This window comes from Poecile atricapillus, chromosome 12 (genome assembly GCF_030490865.1).
Source record: "Poecile atricapillus isolate bPoeAtr1 chromosome 12, bPoeAtr1.hap1, whole genome shotgun sequence".
NCBI lineage: Eukaryota > Metazoa > Chordata > Aves > Passeriformes > Paridae > Poecile > Poecile atricapillus.
The window spans coordinates 9,897,022-9,917,935 of record NC_081260.1 but is presented as its reverse complement, the minus strand read 5'-3'; the positions used below and the strand labels follow the sequence as shown (position 1 = coordinate 9,917,935).

At 37.8% G+C, this 20,914-nt stretch overlaps 1 protein-coding gene across 5 annotated transcripts in view; it reads right to left on the bottom strand.

Moving 5' to 3' along the window:
* TENM1 (teneurin transmembrane protein 1) overlaps positions 1-17,866 on the bottom strand; it is a 234,956-nt gene extending 217,090 nt beyond the window's left edge. For 4 of the 5 annotated variants that reach the window (XM_058847819.1, XM_058847822.1, XM_058847820.1 and 1 more), the window contains exon 1: positions 17,587-17,803. In XM_058847819.1, coding sequence (XP_058703802.1) covers positions 17,587-17,803 — 217 coding nt within the window. Of the gene's footprint in view, positions 1-17,586 lie in introns of all 5 variants that reach the window. The other variant, XM_058847817.1, reaches the window with a different exon arrangement.
* Between the last annotated feature and the right edge of the window lie 3,048 nt (positions 17,867-20,914).

The following is a 20,914-nucleotide window of genomic DNA, read 5'->3' as shown; positions in this document are numbered from 1 at the left end:
ACCAAAAGGCTTCAGCATGACTGCTCTGACCAAGTCCCATTTCTTCACATTCCAATTAACTATTAAAAATGCTGAAAATTAGGAAACAGTATTTGCAAGGGAGAAGGTATCAGTGAGAGGTCTAAGCATGTAGAGGCAAAATCCCTTAAAGGAAGAGATGCCCAACACCAGCAACACCTTGTGCAGCGAGAATGGGAACCAAGGAACAGTATTTGTGCACAAGAGCACAAGAAGCAATAGATGCTGCCATCCCAGAAGCAAGTAGAACAGGAGCAGCACCCTGCCCTGGGGCAATGATTGCTGGCCAGACTACCAGACTATGAAGCATTTTAAAACTACCTCTTAGGTGAGACTTTCAAAAGACACTGGGTTATGCCCCAAAAATAAAACCAGAAATCTAGCTTTGGTTTGTGATTTTGAAAATCTAATCCATGAATCAATTTTGCACTGTTGAAATATTCCATTTTCTCCATAAATTTACTAACAGCTTTTTAGTGTTTTTCTACTGGAAAAAAACCTGAAATCAGACTGCAAGATGCCCCATAATGAAACTTGGGGCAGCTAAACAGTTTGATTCTGACTTATGTTTGATTAAGGGTGCAGGTATGTGCACTTCTTTTTCCTCTTTTTTTTCTAGATTATGCAAAAATTTACATATGGGGGCATGAACTTAATAAATTAACATCTACTATGAAAGCAGTGTATTTTTTAATTTAAACTGAACTGCTAAGAAACATTCAAACAAATTCACCCTTCAGATTAATCTTGGAAGACGAAAGAGAAAACATGAGCATGTGCACAAGCTCCTCAGCACTTCCATTCACATCCAATTACATCCTGCTGTCAATCTGACATCAGTGAGAACACATGGAAGACAACTTGGCATGTCTGTTCCATTTGATCAGCCGACTGGGGACACAGCTTGTCAGTCAAACAGCCCCTCTTCCCCCCAGATCTCTTGAGGGTTTTGTCATCAAATGTTCCATCTGATCAAGAGATGGGAGAGTTAACTGCCTTCACATAATTCTGACCACTTCTGCTTCCTCCTGTCCTCAAGTGTTCGGTTTACCAAAGCAATTTCAGTAACAGCAGTTCAAACTTAAAGGTCAGCTCTGCTGCAGTTTAATATTAGAATCTTTGGGTTTGCATATTGTATTTTTACATGTACAATCACAACAACTTTTTTCAACTGTTTAACTAATTTTTTTACAAGATCTTTATTAGATTTTCTGGTATTCTCAGACATTTGTTCTTCTACACTGTATTTCTAAAGGCAATTATGTTTGTTATAAAGACTACTACACTCTGTAGCTGCAACTGCAAACCACAAAATTGTTGGACCTTATGTCACCAAAATGCATCAAAGAAATTCAGCTGAAAGTGGTGGCACCATTCCAGCTGTGTATCCCCAGAAAATAGTTTGGGGGTAATCTTGCATCACTATGACATCACACAACATCATTATCAATTGAGTTAAATAAATACATCTTAAAACATATACTATCCTAAAATGCATATCATAATTACCAAGATGAAAATTTGAGACATTTTTGTCAGCATGATAAAGTTCTCAAGCATATAATATGGTATCTACAAGATTTTCCATCTCGAGATTCGATACAGAGCTCCCAAAGAGGGAAGTGCCACCGTCATTCCAGTGCTACACCAAAGGGCATTAAGTATCAAAATCAAAAGGCTTCTGTACATTGTCATGAAGTTTAAACAAGTGTGAGATCCCATGATCTGGCATCAAAACTTAGCCCAACTTTGGGAACACAGCCACAACATGATGAAACGACTCCAGTATCACTAGGAGCGCTTGGCTACGGTTTTTACAGCTCTAGCCCTCTTTAGTTTCCCTGCCCTTTCTTAATGTGAGCTGTAATTGTTTTAAAATACTAAATCACTCCTTTAGACCTGTGGCATTCATTTTAGCAGATATTCTAGCCTCTGACTTTGAAACCTCCAGCCTGAGATTTAACCACCCTGCTTTAATCTTTCACAAAGACACAGCCATATAATTGATACTTGGGAAATGACAAGTCACTGACTGACACTGAAATAGTTTTCTCTGATTTCTCGATGTTGACAATTAGCAGGCAGACACCTACTCTTTCTAAGGCAAATCAGAGGTAGTGTTGAGTATCTACAATTAAAACCAAATCCCCTTCATCTTCATATAAATAGATACAAATATATTGCAAAAGTGTAGAAAGACAGTTGGGAGGCTGACTACCTAACATGAGAGAGCTCGAAGTTGTTACCAACTTTGTTAGATAAATCCTGATAAAGGAAATCAGAAAATGAAATAATTTGTATCTTAGCAGATTGAAAGCCAAGGAAGAACTGCCTACAGTACTGCACTGACCATAAAATCTGCTTCTAAATTTTTCCAGCATCTGCCTTTCAGTCATTTATTTGTGAAACAGAAGCTGCACACTGGTGACTTTCTTCATAGCTAACATACCTTGGGTGCTACAGCTGTGAGCCTGTGAGCTCTCCATAATTCTTGGTTCTGCAAAGGTGCTTGATCAACGATGCTCAGGAAGAGTCAAAGTTAAGAGCCTGCACTGCAGCTGAGACTAACCCAAAGAAAATAAATCAAACCCAAATGGCACTAACATATTAACCTACAGTGCCTCTGTAAACTCTGTCATGCCCTGAAGGAAAGCTTGCCATGGGCTGATAAGCAGAGCTCACACTCTGTATTGCCAGAAATACTTTGAGCCTCGTTATTAAAATATTCACACAGTTGGAGGTGAACTAATTGAGGCAGTGGAGACAGTAACACAGAAGGCACTTAAAATGTAATTAAGCCATGATCAGAAAAGGGGCACATAAGGGAGAAAGCACTGAAAACAGAGACTCCAGAGAAAACACCAGATTCAAACAATAATGAGAGCAACTGTGTATTAAACCATGTTCAACGACATTTATATGTACTGCTAAAAGAATCTGTGCAGAATTCAAACACTAAGGCCACAGATGATCAGGAAAAAGCACAATATATACATTTGGTTTAGAGGAACTTCATATACTTCAATGCATGCCAAGGGGTCAGGTGGTTTGAGAGGAAGAGGGCCCCACCCTTACCTGAGCAATTCTCAATCATGCTGGAGATCTAAGAACAGGAATGCTATAGGAGCATTCAGTGTCTGAATTATTTCGGTTTTATTCTGTGAAAACACAGTTTAGCTCTACTGTTGGCTGTTCTGGAAGGACTGCAGCAGCAACTGTTTCCTCCGCTGAAAAGTCCAGCTCACACATGCACTCACTATATTAAGGAGGGGGGAAAAATCCCCCAGAATGAAAAGACTTAAAACATGTAACTATAAACTTCACAGTTTTAACACATGCAGCATATTCTCTTTGTAATAAACATTGCATTTTAGAGGTACTTAGAGACAGTCCACAGAATTAAGTGTCTATTTTTCTTTCAGTTTAATATTTACTATTTTACAGGGAAAAAACACATCAGAGCCCCCCCCCCCCGCTAATATCCAGTTATGTAAGCTTTTTTTTTTCAGATCAAGAAAAAACGGAACATTTGTAAAAAAGTTTCTTCAGCAGATAGCACTATGTGTTAACCAGACCTTAAAACCCTTTTCCATTGTTTTTTCCTATTAAATTTGTTTCATTCAAATATGCTGAGTGCAGAGTCTTTACAAAATCCAGTTCCCCATAGAATGTACAAGTCACATGTGGATTTTGCCTTTTTTCACAATTTTTCCATTTAGTATTGTCTCATTTCCCTACCAGCTGCTTCACCATTTCCTGAGCTGCACCATCTCGTGCTGTGTCCAATATTAGACACAGCAGTGACAGAGCAAATGGGAAATAAACAGCACAGCTGATCAGGACAACTGGCAAAGGATGCAAGCAGCACATCCAGAAGTGGTTGTCAATGAAAAACCCCCAACACATTTGGCTGTAGGAGATTAAACAAGTGATCTTTAAAAACACAGCAAGACCCTCGCTGACTTGACTCTAATCAGATAGAGCTCTGAGAAAGCAGCCTGAGCCCTATTCCAGAGAGCACATGAACTGAGCACTGAATTAGGAGCAGGCATTTTCAGTGCTGGCACTCCCAGGGGAGGGAGAAGGAGGGGAGGATGGGCTTGAACTCAGTGGGTTTGAACATGATAGTCTTCAACTATCTTGTCAACAACATACACATTCAGAAGAGTATGTACACCCCACAGCTGTCCCCTTCCCATATCTCCCTGCTTTTCTTCAATTCAAAATGAGGAATCAGTGGACAAATGCTGGGACAGACAACTAAACACGGAGTGAGAAGAAGCCTGTCAGATGCTCTGCTACTGAATAACTGAAGAGATACTGGCCAGAAAATGTCACAAGTCAGTATTTTCCTGTTTAATACAGTTGTCTTCTTGCTTAGACTAGCTTGCTGAAATTACAATGGACACATTTGTAAAATATGTTTTGAGGCTAATTTAAAAAAATAATGATACAAACATTGTAAAATTGTTCTGAATGTTGTCAAAGACATCAAGTTTGTAAATGCCTCATTTGCAAACAATCTGCTGCTGAACTCTAACCAGTTCAGACACTTATTGATCTCTTACCACTATCATTACCATTATAATCTGTTACCAATAATTGTAGCTATTTAGCACTTTTATTCATTTAAATGATAATAATAATGACAGTAATAATATTTACTTAGAGAATAGAAATAAAACAGTATTTATGTATATTTTTTATCCTTTAGCAGGACTTATTAGCCATTAAAATGTATTTTATGCACATAATTCTTCCAAAAAGATCGTAAAATTAAACTGAAATATAGGTACTTGCTTAGCAACATTATTCTACTCAATTGACAATTGGTTAAGCCATTACTACATCCAATTTAAGGACTGAGATTTCTTTTAGTAAGTACAATCTTGTAGAAAAACTTAAAAATCCTGAAATATATTGTCTGAACACTCAATTGATCACATTGGGTATCTAAACCGGAGCATCAAGTTACAGCAAACAAAGCGCCTTCTTGGTGGCCACCGTGCTGTTAGCTCAGGTCAGGGATTTAGGGAAGCACATGCAAAGATGAGTGGTAGGTACCTCTTTTTTTTCCTAAAGCATTGCATAAATGAAGAGTTTTCTAACCCTTATGATGGTCATTTGACCCAAATCTGATAGCACAGATGATGGAGCATTATTAAAGCATGAGGAATCATAAGCTCCATGCTGCCAAAACAGTGACAGCAATGATGGGTTGCGTGAGAAGTTTGGTCTGTGTGAGTGGAGCTGTTCAAGGATGACAATAATTACCTGTGAAATGAATATTCATCACATGGGTGAATTCAAGGCTGAATAATATTTCACTGGATAGCTGGGATAATGTTAGGCAGAAGTTGGCCAAAGCTGACACAGCTCTCTTTGTACCGAGGTCTAGTGCAGCTGTATGACACACAGATGGGTGCCAGGAATTCATGAACTGGAGACCCAGCCTGCAGCAGGGCAGAGCTACCCCCCATTACAGTTTCTAAATACAAGCTGAAAATTAGCTAAAATAGCTTTTTCATTCCTGAATGTATGCCCATCCCTACACCAAGAAATACATCACTGCAATTATTTCTGCAAGCAGTAAATAGCGTTGGGGTACCCAACACCAGCCCTTCCTTTTCTCCACAACTCCAAAATCTCTGTCAGAGAACACCTTCCTTCTTTACAGTAATAAAATTCTTCAGAGGCAACCATTTCTAAAGGTACAGCCAGTCTCTGCCAACTTCTTTGTGAGCAGCACAAGCCTCCAGCCAGCTGAACACCTGGCAACTGCCCCAAAAGCACAACAGCCACCACTGAGGGACTGAAATAGGACACTTTCAATTTTTAATGTTTTCCTTATTTTTGAATAGATGTTATCAGACTGGGGGAAAACAAACCAATCAACTAGCCAACCCAAACCCCCAAAAAATCCCAAAGAAAATGTGTGCCAAAAGTCCTCAAATGCTACCAATGAAGTAGTGAAAGTGTGGGGATGAGCCAAGAGATACTTTAAAAACAATGAAATCTTCAAAAGTCCAATCCAGCAGCTAGGGCATAAAGATGCACAAATAATTCAGTAAGGCTTTTTTCTTTTTAATTGTCTGAAAGCAGATTAGTTTCCTTAGCATACAATAAAAGTAAAACTATTAGCATCCATCCTTGAACACCAACATTCTACAGATCAATAGCCAACAATCCAACAATTAACTGCAAACTTTTAAGTAATTGCTGCTACAGTATCAGCTTAAACTCACACCTACAGGCATAAGTCTCACTGTTATCAGGTTGAATCATATCCCTAGAATCAACATCTCAATTAATCCTTTGAGAATCTTTGAGAATCTGTACGCAAACCAAACCAACCAAGTAAATCCTAAAAATATTTCCTTTCCAAAGCCACTAATTACACACTTCTGACAAAGGTTACTACTGAAGGTTATGTACTGACACACACACAATACATAATTAATAATATGCTCCTTTGTTGTTAAAGAATAAATATTATTTTCTTATTTACAGTAGTGAAGGCAAAGAACTATTTTCATATAGAATTAGTATTAAAAGCAGGCACGTGATTTTTCATATTTTTATCCATAAACAGACATAGGAAATTAATTTTCTCCTGTATCTTCACAGCAAAATTCTACAAAAAAGAAAGTCTTAATCCAAAGACCACAGCAAAATACAAAACTGTGTGTCAGATAGTTTCTCCTAGGACTAAAACCACAAACCTATACAAAAATTAATGGATTAATTTATTAAGGAAATTAATAATTAGGAAATTAATTTTTAAAATCAACAAAACCCCCAAAGTATCTGTGAAAATTCCTCAAGCTAAGTTTAAATGTTGGGGAAGCAATGCAAACCATCATCAGTGTATCAGAACACCAGCTTGGTATAAGGCTGAATAAGGCTAATATCTTGAATAAGGATGTTTAAGTTACTATGTTCAGTTTTAGCTTTACCTGCAGCAAGAGTGTAAAGTTGAAAGTTCTGCTTGTGCCAGCTGGGCAGGTGAAGGGCACAGTGTCCTTCATCACAGACACAAGTACAGGGTGTTCTGACCTTAAACTATGCTGTGCTCAGTGACATCATGCAAACAGATACCCCAGTCAATTTATTACTTCTTTGTTTATTTTACTTTTTTCACTAGAACTCACTAAGTATTAAATATAGAACTGTCTCAGAAAATTTGGATACATGGGAGGAGAAATTAAATATATATTAATACAACCAAGATATTCTTTATGTGGGTGCAGTCACAATGGGAGAAGAAATATTGTTATGCATGTGTTTTCATCACAGTTCTTACAGTAGGTAACAGACATGATGGTCATGCAAGATACGCTCACATAAATGAAGATTCATCCAGTAAGAACAGGCAGTTATTTTCCTTTTTTCCTTTCTCAATTGCCATGCAAGGATTTTTTCATACCATGTCCTTCTCTTTATGAATTCTGTATCTCCTTCCAGAAGGAGTAAAAGACAAATTAATTTCAAAATCCATGCCCAAGTACAAAAAGAGAAAACATCAGCAAGAGGAAATCACTAATACATTTTGCAAGCAGCAGAGGTGAATACCTCTGGGGGCAACTATTAGTCAACATTTCTAATACCTATCAATTTAAACTATTAGTTATTTACTCCAGTTACACAGAACAACCCCATATTTGTTCGAAGTTCACAAACGTGCACATGCACTTCTGATTTCTGCCTTTCCTTTAATGTTCTGCATCTCCATATATCCCAAAAAATCTTACAAAACATTTTCTGGTTACTTTTCTGGACTAAACAGTGTAAGGTACAAGATTGCTCCTTAAAGCAATGCAGGTAGAACTTTTACTACTGACAATACTACAAACATATCTAGTAATAACAATAGTACTAAAAAATACTAGGAACAGCAAATATGAAAACTCCAACAGAAATAATGTAAGGAAAACACTGGGAAGAAATTATAAAAATAATTCCTATCTCTACCTGAATAGAGTAACTGATTTTTTTTATTTAGTTCCTTTGCAAGGAAAGATCAACACAGTTCACACTGGACTTCTGTGTTCAAAAAGTCCCAGCAGCAGGAGGTCCAGATTCCTCTCCTTTGCCAGGTATGTAGGAAGGGCGTTTTTGGCACTTCAGTCTCAAAGACTGACTAGTCTCACTTCCAGAGGCCATGAGCAGCACAACCTGATGCTGATCTTGAACTAATAACAGCCCTCCCTTGTCTGTAAAGCAAAGCGAACACTCCTGGCTCACAGGACTAGGCTTTCCTTGGCACTTCAAAAATCAAGGGTGGAGCAAAGAGCCTCACATCGATAAAGTCAGTGGCAACACAGAATCCAGCTTGTCAGATACTACTGTCTTCAGTTTTGAGAGAAAAAGACAAGGATTTCTATAATAGTCAATTTCTGAGTACAATATTTTGACAGTCCAGTTGCTAATGTTCTTTCTTACACATGCAACTTCCATAAAGGTCATCAATTCCAGGACATTAATACTGAATAAGGCATAGATTTTTACAAAACTTATAATCTACATCTGATTAGTCACAGTGCTAATATTATAATTTGAATTTGCTGGCTCCCTAATCTCTTGGTGACTTTCACAGTCACTTTCTATTTTGATATGTGACTTTCCTAGGTCGTCAGACTGTTTTTCCTGGGGTTACAGCTGGAAGTGACTACAGCAGTGTTACTCAGTATTCACATTTTTTGTTATGTAACTGGGGTTTGGGTGGGTAGGGGCAGTGAAAGAATTGTTCTGCTTGTGTTAACTATTACCTTATTCCTTCCATGCTGTTTCAGCAATCTGAGTTAAAGCTACATCATCCAGTTGTAAAGCCTTCCTGAAGAGTGACAGTCAGCAGGAAACTGATTTTAAACAACTTCCAATAAAACTGAAATTTTGAAAAGAGAACCTTAGATTTTAAATCACATTCACAGTTTATTTCACATAAAGACCTAAGTTCAGAAGAATTTGAGCCTTTTTCTCAAATGAAAAACTAATTCAAGCTGTCTATTGTTTAGGGTACACCCACCACACTGTTTATCCAGATATCCAGCAGTGTCATCGTCTCACTGAGCTACTTCCTGACAGTTCTTTATTTTGAGATGTACAAAACCTTCTGACAGATACATAAATGAGAAACCCTGGAAAGAAATGTTATTTTGTTTCAGCATCTGCTCTACAAATGAAGATAAGCAAACCAGATTCCTAGTTCCAGAAAATGACAGCTCTTCTTTGTTTCAAAGAGAGTGACATGAAAGACACAGCAAGAGAATGTACATTAAACCAGACTTTGGGGCAGAGGCAGAGTTGTGTGCTGGTTCCGCTGCTCTGACACCCACTTCTTGATGCTTGTTCCTATCTTGGTTTAACCCTTGGCATCTTGTAAGGAAGAGGCTCTATTAATACAACAAGAATATTTAACAGATACAACTCCAGGTTTTGACAAACAGAATTCCAAAACATTAACTCAAAAGTTTAAGCCTCTCCTGTAGGTATTTCATCAGTATTCACAGGTTACTGTAAAGGCTGCCATATCTCTCAGAATCATAGAATGGTTTGGGCTGGAAGGCATCTTGAAGATCACATAGCTCCACTCCCCCTGCTATGGGCTGGGATGGCACTCACTACGTCAGGTGGCTTAGGGCCCCATCCAACCTGACCTTGAACACGCCCATGGATGAGTCCTCCACAAATACCTCGGCTCCTGTTACACTGGCTGTGTTACTCTGCATTTTTACTTTTATGATTTCTGGCATTTGACACAATGGAAAACTGGTGATTCAGAGAAGAGAATGGAAATTGAGATAGTTTGTATCTGTGCACTGACAAATGGATTGTTAAGCTTGTGTAACATTTGGAGAATGCTTTTTTTTATTCTTTAGATGAGATTTGTTAGCAGGGGATTGGAAATGCACTGTGATCCTTTGCTAGTTTATTTCCTCTCTCTGTAGGTTTTTTTCTCACTTTTCCCTCTCTCTCAGATATTCACTTTCTAAATCAGAAGAATTACTTATGAGAATGAAACTATTTTTGATTGTATGAGGCATTTTTTTTCACAGAGATGATGGCAGCTGAGACAGGACTGGAAGCAGCCGTACAGGAATGGTGACAGCAGGTTACAAGCTTTTGAAACATGGCTGTGATCTAGGAAGGGAGCACCCACTTCAGCCTCGTGGGGAAAAAAGTGCCTGCACAATCAGTTTGCTCATGTATTTTGATTTGATGAAGGGAAGGAGAAGTATTCCCCCTGAGGTTTCAAATGCAGGCACAAACATACAGTTTTCTCACCCCAGTTATTCCAAGGAGAGAAATTTCCAATTATTTGGCAAATCAAGAAAGAGTCTCTGGAAGGGGTCTGAATCTAAGTGCTGCTTTTCCTTTCCTTAGAGTTTGCAGATACTCCCCACAGAGCAGAAGGCTGCAGTCCAGGACGCCACAGGGAACTCCTCATGGCACTGTTTTTCTCTGGGAGACAGCAACACCACCATGATTAGAACACAGCCAGCCAAACAAAGCACAGCACACCAGGAATCCCTGTTTGTGCAAGGGAATACAGGAGGAGACAATGAACTGAAGCTTTAGGAGTGTGGAGTCTTTTACTCTGCCTCATATGTGATTTTTTTGGACAACATGAAGCTCATAAACTCTCAGAGCAGATGGTGTAACATACAGCAACAGGAGATGGAGCTTATTAGCTGTCGCTTCCTTCCGCTAGTCCACAGCCCAGAAATCTGAAGGACCTTTAAATCAACCTTTACTGAGCTGAGCCCCTTTCAGGAGACAGTACAAGGGATAAACTGTGTGCACCTACAGACATCACTTCATTATGCTTCAAGTCTCTGCTCTGAAGCACACAGGTACATAACATGCTTAAGTTTTCAGAAGATTTTCTAAAATTAGCAAAACAACCCCCCCAAACATCAAAAGTCTAAGAATCTGGCATTTGTAAAAAAAAATAAATAAAAAAATAAAAAACCATAAATAATCCTAACAATACAAAACACCTCAACTGCTTTTATATTAACCCTTTCTAGTAATAGCACATTACCAGAAGTCTTCCATTTAAAAAAAAAATTGTCCTTAAATCAGAATTTCAAAGAAAGTGCTTGCAAAAATAATTGGTTTCATTTGTAACCAGCCTGCTCATAACTTCCTCTTACAGTACCCAGGAATGCATCATTCTACTGTCCTACAATCACCTTCCACAGCAGCTCAAGGCAGAACCCTGAACAAATGATGCAGCTTAAAGGTTAAAAAAAAATCTCTTCCTTCATTAACCGATGACTCTCATCATAAGGAAAACACAGGGAACAAAAGAAGTAACTACACCTAGCTGAAGAGTTCCAAACTACCATACTTCTAAAAGACTGCATAGCAGTAGTTCTCTTGAGAGCATTTTTTTTTCTTTTGACGTTCTTTTTCTTGTCCTTCTCAAAACTAACCATCTCCCTTTCAGCTACAAACATAAAACATGCATTTCACCACGTGCTGTTTACATGTTAATAAACAGCCAATGTAATATATTTTATATTGATAGTCTTTATCACCTGAGTACTAAATGGCACCCAAATATATAACTGGCAGGTGGAGTGATATTGAACTGTAACACCCTGTTCCACTGGCCACCAGGTTACCACTGGAGCTCTACTTTCTTTATAACAAGAGATTTGGGATGCCCCTCAATAAAATTTTCCCCTTCACTAACTGCTTTTTGTGGAAGTTTATGAGCATAGAGTCCTAAATTCACCCAGATAAGTGCTCCAAATCTCTATTAAAACAATGAAAAATCACTCTACTGACATTGGTTTCCTCTGGGAGAGCTCCCAAGACCACAGACTTGTGGTTTGTTAGTTTGTTATCTAGTATTATACATAACAGATTAAGGGGAGAATCCAATAAAGGCTTTTTTTTTCCTTCACACATAATTTAAAAATAAGGTAATTGTAACTAAAAGCACATACTACATACAGTCCAAATTCAGCTCTCCATGGTCCTGGCACAGACACAAAGATCTGCTGTCCTGAATGGATTTACATAATTTTGGAATCAGAGGAGAACACAGTTATTATGTAAAAAGCTTTTGCTACTTCACAGATGACAAAACACCACCATGACATTTTCCTGACAGGACAATTTCCCACCAGTGCTTGTCAGCATGCCTTTTATTTATGTCTAGGACCATCAGTAAAACTGGTTTTGACTGGTCATATGATGTTAAGATGTGTTTAAATCTTCCTTCCTAGTAAGCAGAAAATTGCTGAACTTTAATACATAGCAAAACAGACCTCCTACTCCTGCACCTTGCAAGCAGCTTCTCCCTTCTAGGGAACAAAAGTGCTTTTCAGCACGGAAATATTTCTGTTGCCTCTATACTCTTGCTATTGCTAGGATATATCAGAGAGCAGAAAGAGGAATCAGATGGCAACATCAGAATGCTAAAAGAGAGAGGATGAGACAGAAGTGGCCTTAGGCTGCAGAGCTTTCTCACACTGTGACCCTGGCCTCTCCATGAAGTCAATGGAGTTCATTTGATGAAGACTTTGAACATTTAGCTGGATCTGTTTACCTATTGCTCCGGAAGATAATCTTATATGCACTTTTTACAAAACATGTCACCAATGGAGCTTTTGTCCACAAAAAGGGTTTCCTTACTTTTTAATGGGCTAAAAGCAAAATAGGCCAATTTTTTGAGGCATTCTGTCATTTCCTACAATACTATCAATGCTGATTTTTCTCACAGATTTACCAGAAATTATTTGCTGTTGGATTCTCCTGTGAGGAACAACTCCATTTTGCCTTGCTCATAATGCAGTTCAATATACTTGCCAGGAAAGGAACGTTTATCTAACCAGAAATTTACTGCCATATGCTCATATTGTTAACAATCAATAAACTTTATCATGCCAATGACTCAATCCCAGATAATTATCCTATCAGGAATTCATTCCTCTAAACTAGTGTTTTCTTACAAATCTATAATTAACCTAAAAGCCAGAAAGCTCTTCTGTACTTCCAGTATTTGTAGAGTACAGCTCCTTTCATATTTGCTTTGGTGGAAACAGAGAAAGCTGTGGGAGAAAACAGTTCTAATTATGTAAACATGTCACAAATAAGCTTGAGAGGCAATCTACGTATGGTGCATCTATAAGAACTTTTTCTTCCTCACAGCCAGGTCCATCAATGATTTTCCTAGAAGAGCAACATTTCTGACAACTTCTGCCAAATCTACTACTCCATCTCTTTCAAGGACAAAACTGTATGTTTACCAATTCTTCCAAGAATTAATTTACTCTGTTTGCCAGTATCTCCAAACTATATGATATTGGGTCTGCCAGGAATTTACTTTGCAAGAGGATCTTGCCAGGATGAGATATGGCAGGTTTACATATCTTCAGACAAGAAGGATTCAGAACCTTCCAGTGACTAAGATAATGCATTTTTAGATATGCACATTATGTGCTTAGCACTGAGTCTTTGGGAGTCAATGATGCTTCATCATGAGATTTTTGTATCTGCTCACAATGAGCCAAATTTACTTGAGTAAAATTTAGTTGGGCTTGAAAGAGTCTGTGGTGTTATTTAGTAAATCTCCAATTGTCAGATAACTGCAAGTTTCTGATGCAAGTAACACCAGACACAGAATTCAGGACTGGACTCTATATAAAGAACACCAGTACTAAACCTGAAGAACAGCATGTAAAAATCTGCTTGATCTATAGATAATTTATGTACTTATTTAGGTATTTTTCTTTGATATTTTTTCCTGTAAGACCTGTAAAACTAACCAACATCTCTGAAGTGTAGCATTTGAGATATAATTTTGGGAACTGTAAGGAATTAAGTGTAAGCAGTTAAGTATTCTGTATTTGGATGCTGTTTTCAGTGTTTGCCATTTATATGATCACATAGCCTTTCAAAATGACACAAAAAATGTTTTGTAAAACACTATCAGTGCTTTTCAATACTGCAGGATGAACTCTTGAAAAGCTTCCTTTAAGTTCATGTCATGTCAAGTTCTGGTTTAATACAGATTGTCCATTTATGCAAATGTATAAAACCCATGTACTATGATTTTACATAATCACAGATTTCTATTGAACATTTTCATAGAAATAATTCCTCAGTATTGACACTAATAATGAAATAGACAAACTGTTTATAACAAAAATATTCACAGAAATGGCTGAGATACAGCAGTATTTTGTGCAAATAACATTTTACTCTGAAGCTATTTACTACATTCAGATGACTGCACAATCTAATTTATATAACCAATCATGCTTAAGTAGCCAATTCAAATTCTTTTAATTTCCATGAACATCTGAACTGCCGATTCTTCTCACAAACCTAACTAGATCAGTACTCACACCCCTACACTTGTTCCTGTTAGAAGTTTCTGTGTACTAATGATTTTATTCTGACCGTTTCTTCTCACATTCCATCATTAGAGCTCCTTGGAATGCCACCTCACAGTCATCATTATCACTCCATGCAGGACTGTTACTGTGTGTACTGCTCTCGTCTGCTCTCACACCTTTCCAGGATGAGGTTCATGGGTGTTATCCTCACTGTGCACTCTGTTAATTCATCACACACAGGGTACTATTTCAACTCTAACTAGAGAAGAATATTATGCCACTAAAGAAGAGCATTATGGCACTAACTGGGGATACAACCTTTGATGCCCCAGCAGCCTTTACAGGTAGAATTATTTTAGGCAAGTCTCCAGCACTGGCATGATGCAGCACTCCTTGCAGAACCATCCCTTTGAGAAGGGGGTGCTGTGGGGGTTTTGGTTTTGCTTTTTAAATTTCTTTTTCTACATTCTCAAGATACACCAAACATGAACAACAGCTTTGTTAAATATTCTGATGAGGCATTTTAGAAAATATATGGATTTTAAAAATAAATCCATTTACATTTTTATGGATTCATCCAGATTCATAGTTCACACCCGAACCTTTTTCCTCGTGTTGACTGAGTAAAAAACAACTATCACCAGGAACTCCCAGGTCCCACACTGTGAAACCTGGGATCCTTTTGGAAACAGACTGATTGCACTAGAACTGCAATCGCATCTGCCTGAAGTCTGAAATTTCACACACAGCTTTACAAACTGTTTTGCTCCTTGAATTTTGAGCACCACCAGTTTTATGTTCCAAATCTGCCAGGCCAAATATTTAGGTTCAATTTGTGGCAGAGAAAAAGCATGATTTAAATGACTAGAAAGATGCCAGGATGAATTCCAGAGAAGCCAAATGGATATACTTGGCAGTTCAACTACAATGTCAGCAATTCCAAACTAAATTCATTACAAAAGACAAGAGAAAACTATGATTTCTAGTACAGGTTCAACTCCATCATAACAAATCAGTGCACATGAACAGGATTTCAAAAAAGTTTTGAGGTGAATAATACAGTATTAAATAATAATATACTGACCTACACGATTCAGGGAAGAAGGTGCCTAGCAGATAAGGAAATATTTAAGAGCCGCCCTACATATTGGCAAAGTACTCTTAGAAGCTTAAGTAAATTTTCTACAAACACAGATATCAAGCCTCATCCTGCAGTTTGAAGCAGTAAAAGACTGTCCTTCATCAAAAAGAAAAATACCAGTGTTTGAAAAATAGAAGATCTGAAAATTCATACAGTATCTCATAAAAAATAATTTGAATGGAAAAATCTTGGGGCATATAATTTCAACAAAATAATCATACAACATGAGTGCAAAATACTTTCTGGTCTGCATATGCACATAACTGATTCCTTACAGGTCACTCCTGAGTATCTGAGCTAAGTTCATGCCTGACAACTTCTTACAGAAATGCACACTAATTTGGCCATTTCTCCAAAATTATTAATGTGATTGCTTTCAAAGGTAATGTTCTGGAAGAATAAATTCAACACGACACAGAGGCTGGTTTCTAATGCCTACAAGTAGTGATTGATGCCCTTTTAGAGGTGCCCAAGCCAGTGATGCTGCAGTTGACAGGAGTATCAATAGCAGCAAGCACTGCAGACCCAATGTTCTTCAAGGGCCAGGTCCATGCTGAGGTTTTGCTTTCACAGCCACAGGTCCAAGCAAGGAGGGAGTTGCTCTAAGGAGATCTACAAGAACATGTACACCCAGAGGTACAATAATACAGCCATATCTCAGTTAATTCAACTCTCATAGCATGTTCAAGATAAAGTCACAGACAACAAACAGATCTGTTTTCTAAACAATCCTCTGTTGAATCTATGTTCATGACTTTTTCTTCCCAGAAATAGCAGTTTTGCAGCCCTTTGGAGGGAATATATGCACATAAATTGAGGCAGCCAAGTACTACTACTCCTGTGAATTACAGGTACTTTCAGACAACACCAGTATTATGGGTGTTAACTTGAAGCAGAATATCTACAGTAAAAAACAAAAACTCTGCAATAACTATGTAGCACAGGTGTTCCAAATTTCACATTAATTTACATATCACAGAAGAGACAAATTTTCCGTCTTCAAAAAGCCTATTTTTCATTTCCTTGCAGAAAAATAGAATTATTTTTATCTTCAGAAAATTGAAGAAGACTTTTCTGAGTGAGGGCTTTGGGGGCAGGGGGTGTGTGTATGATGTGGCTTGTTTGAAGATTTTGGGTTTGTTTTTTTTTAAATAAGTACCATAATTTTTAGTTGGTAAGTACTGGCCACACCTTAATATAATTGAACCACTTCCTTGTATAGCAGGGAGTGACTGGCCCTGGAACCCTGCTGCTGTTAGCTTTAAGGGACAGGACTCTCACTGCTTCTAATACACTGATTCCTACAAATATTCTCCCTGTCCCACCATCCTGCCTGGACTGGGGACAGAGCTGAAAGCATCAGATAAGCCCTGTTGTTCACTGAGTACAAAAGCAGCATGTGGGTTTCACAGTTTGACAGGAAATGTTGCAGTAAATTCTGCTCATTCCTTCCATTTCTTTAGTCTTAGTCTTTAGCTTCTGTCTCTAATCAAATAGTAGCTTTTCCTAACCTTAGTTCAGCTATCATCACTGTTCAAATATTTGTCCAAATCATGCAAAAGACTAAAACAGAAACTTAACTCTTGTTTTTTTTTCTTACAATACACTAATTAACTTCAGTTTTTAAATTACTCGATTATTTATATGATTAGAAATGTTAAGAGAATTGTTGTATTTGAATTAATTCACAGGCTTTGTAAGCACATGCAGAGATAGCCTGCAGCCTCAACTCTGATTTTATAGCAAAATGCACCCAACATAGGCAAAGGCAGTAAATAATTAATCACTAAAAACTACTAAGAGTAGTTCCTACTAAAGAAAATATTTGTCTGTAGTTAGCATGTAATGATTTCCAGAATAGCAGTCAGTCCATCTGGTTAAAAAAACACTTTTTCTTCAATAAAAAAAAAAAATCCAAAATTTCTCATATTGTAGTACGATTAAAAATAGGTAAAAAGTGGGTTGATGCTATAAGCCTTTGAGAACAAAATGTTTGCTCAACTCCTGATATTGTTTCATAGTGCACAATCAGGAACTAATAATCATAATTAGTAGATAAAATGAATTATTTACCTTGTGTGGACTGATCGATGGCTTTTCTTTTTCTGCTATGACTGTTATAGTTAAGTCTTAGCTCTTGGCTATATTCATTCAGAGTTTCTCTTGAGTCATAAGACTGCCTTTGCTTTCCACCATCTTCACTTTCATCTGAAGAACTTGTGTAAGTTAGATCCACTTCATGTTTAACTTTTGATAGTGGCTGGTAGGGTTTGCAGTCCATCTGCTCCATCTCTGATTAAATAGGCTCAAAGTCATGAAAACAAGCAACTGGAGTGTCTTAAGGAAACAGTCCTGGAAAAAAAACAACAACAATAATTCTTTTCAGACATACTATATACTTTCAGGTCAAAAAGGTCAGTTTTATTTTTTATTATATAAACCAATTAAATTTCATTAATATCACTATAATCCAGGAAAGAAACTGAATATGTCATATTTTACTGTTCGGGCTTTTTAAAATAGAATTAAAATAACAACTACCTGAAGGAAAAAATTAAAACCAAATCACTGTCCTTTAAGACCAAGCAATAGCTGCATCTTATACAAAAATCTTTTATTTGGTATCAAAGCTAAAATGGAACATTTAATATTTCTCTAAATGGATGCATATTCATCTTCAGTGAAAATAATATTTTAAGTCTTTTAAAATATGAACTCTAGAAAGCAGAAAGTTCGCTCTTTTTAAGTATTCCCCGGTGACTTACACCTAATCAAGAATAAGAAACTTCAGACATTAGAAAGCCACCAAACTTTTAAAAAATAAAAATATTCCACATTTCTCTAGAAAAGTGTGCATTGGAAAAGGCCATTTTCCTTTAGATTTTGAGGCCATTTCAACAGGAAAAAGCTTCTACCCTGCATTACAACCCCTTTTCCTTCCCTCCAACTCCCATGTGAATTTCTGCTGACACATGCTAATACAAATCCTCAATGGAAGCTTCCAAACAGCATCTTGAGTTTCGTGAACGCATTTGTATAATGATGTTCAAATCCAATATCCTTAAAATCATCTGCACTGCAGCTGGAAGTGGGACGCTTGTCCTGTATCCTTGCCTTCATTAAGCTGTTTCCATCACTAATTTTAAGACAAACTCTGGGATGAAACAACAGGGATTATGGCACAGCATTCATAAAAGCACAGCTCACAAACAGGGAGCTTTGTTTGGTTTGGTAGTTTTTGTCATTTCCTTTTTAGATTAGCAGATATTATTAACCTAGAAAAACAAATGTAACAAAAAAAAGGTGCCTGTAAACATTACTGCTAGAAGACAAAAAAGCCCCCATGGAAGTTCAAAGAGATTTTGCTTAAATAGAAAGCAATTTCCCACAGCTTCTTCTTGATTTTAAGGTCAGCAGTACACAGAAATAAGTTTCATACTCAGCTTGATATCAGCCCATTTCCCATCTGCAACAAGGACTTTAACCCCACGTACTAACAGCTGTGAGCATAAAAACAGAATCTCCAAAAGCAAAACAGAAAAAGTGAAAACACATAAAAGGTAAACATAAAAACCCCACAGAAAGCACTTCTGAGAGAGGTAAAGAGATGACCAACTTCTGAAACTGAGTATTTGAGACACCTGGTGGTGCTGCACAGTGTTCCAGAACTTCATCTCCTGCTTGTGTGTCCTCCCAATACTTTTGAAAGGATCACTTTCCTGAGCAGGAGTGGGAAACACTACACATAATGTGAGAAGGGAATAAGGCTTCTAACATTGTAACAAAAAAACAAAATCCAGAAAACTCTGGGAGGGAAGAAATGAGACAGACCACTGCAGCAGAAGTACCACTGTGGAGTGCAAGCCTTGCCTTCTTTGTTTTCTCCAGGTTCCAGGAGGTTATCTGGGGAAAGAGGTTGAAGGTATGTCTTTGCTTGAAACACTAAATCTCAGGGAGTTATGTCCAGCCCTTTAACCTGACATGGAACACAGCCCTTCAGAAATCAATGGCACCTGGATAAAGAGCTCTAGTAACCCCAAAGAGACCCAAACAAAAAACAACTCACATGTCCTACTCAACAAAGTGGGCTTGAAAGCACCCAAGCCAATAAAAAAGTCTTCAAGATAGAGACAATCAAAACTATGAAGCAAAGAGCTGGCAGAGAGCAAGGCCAGCTGACAGCACATCATGGGGCTGTAGCCCTGGACAAGGACTTGTGCTGTGGGCTGGCTGCACTGCGTCCAGATAGTGAAAAGATGGTTCTGCACAAGTTACTACCAAGTAATCCTTGTTTCTCCGAAGCTATTTGCTTAAATAATTTACTGTTATTTCCCAAGACTTCCTATTATTGCCTAAGTTCAGCACTTATTCTGTGAGTTGCTTTAATAGGGACAGAAGAATGCAAAGGGGCCGTGACTTGCAAGCACAGAGCTGGCATAAAAGATGAACTGATGACTCTGTAGAAATGGTTACTGACAGGGAAAAGCCTTCCAATATATTCTGTCTGACAGAATAAATGGAGACAAAGCTACAGAAGCCAGAGGAAAGCAAGGAGAAATTCAGGACCTATATTAAGAAGATGCAGTAGAGAAGGAATAAATTTTGCCAGGAAGGCAACAAGTGCAAGCAGCCTTGGATGTAGGCAGTGCATCCTGCTTTCAAAAGTGCAAAACCATGATTCTGCAAAATTTGGCTCATTATCAAAACAAACAAAAAAGCCCCCACAAAACCAAAACACAGAAGTTCCCCATAAAAGATGCTGTGCATCTATGTTGGGGGAGGTTTCAAGTGATTTTTCTTCTTAAACAAGTAATAAATTGTTTTAGGATGCACAGAGACCCATAAAACTTAAGTTGCAGTAAACAACTATTTAAGGAAGATTTATTTGTATTCTTTTAAAACAAGGTTTAATAACCAAAGTCTTTAGTCTGTGAGGACTGTTTGTAGCAGGAATATATGTAATGACGTTAACCAAGGCAGCAGACAAACGAAATCATTTAATGCAAGCAATTCATATTAATTACATATTCCATACATTTCTCTTTCACTGCAGTATTTTCATATGTGCTACCTTCTTATGTAAAGGATGTGCATTTTTTCAATTCTAAACTAATGAAATATGCCCTTAAAAGCTATATTTTTATTATACCTTGTTATATAAGGACAAAAATGATTAAAAAATATAACCAACTCCTGAATACCATAACATCCCACTGCCCCTGCTCAGGAATGCTACTGCTGCCATTGCTGCACATGCCTACATTTGCAGCAGCAGGAGGACAAAGCCCTGGCACATGTGTGTGATGCCACAGCTCAGCTTTACCACGGTACTTCTGACCACCAAGCCACATCAGCACCAGGCTGGAATCCCCATCATCTTCAGTGCACTCTGCACAGATCA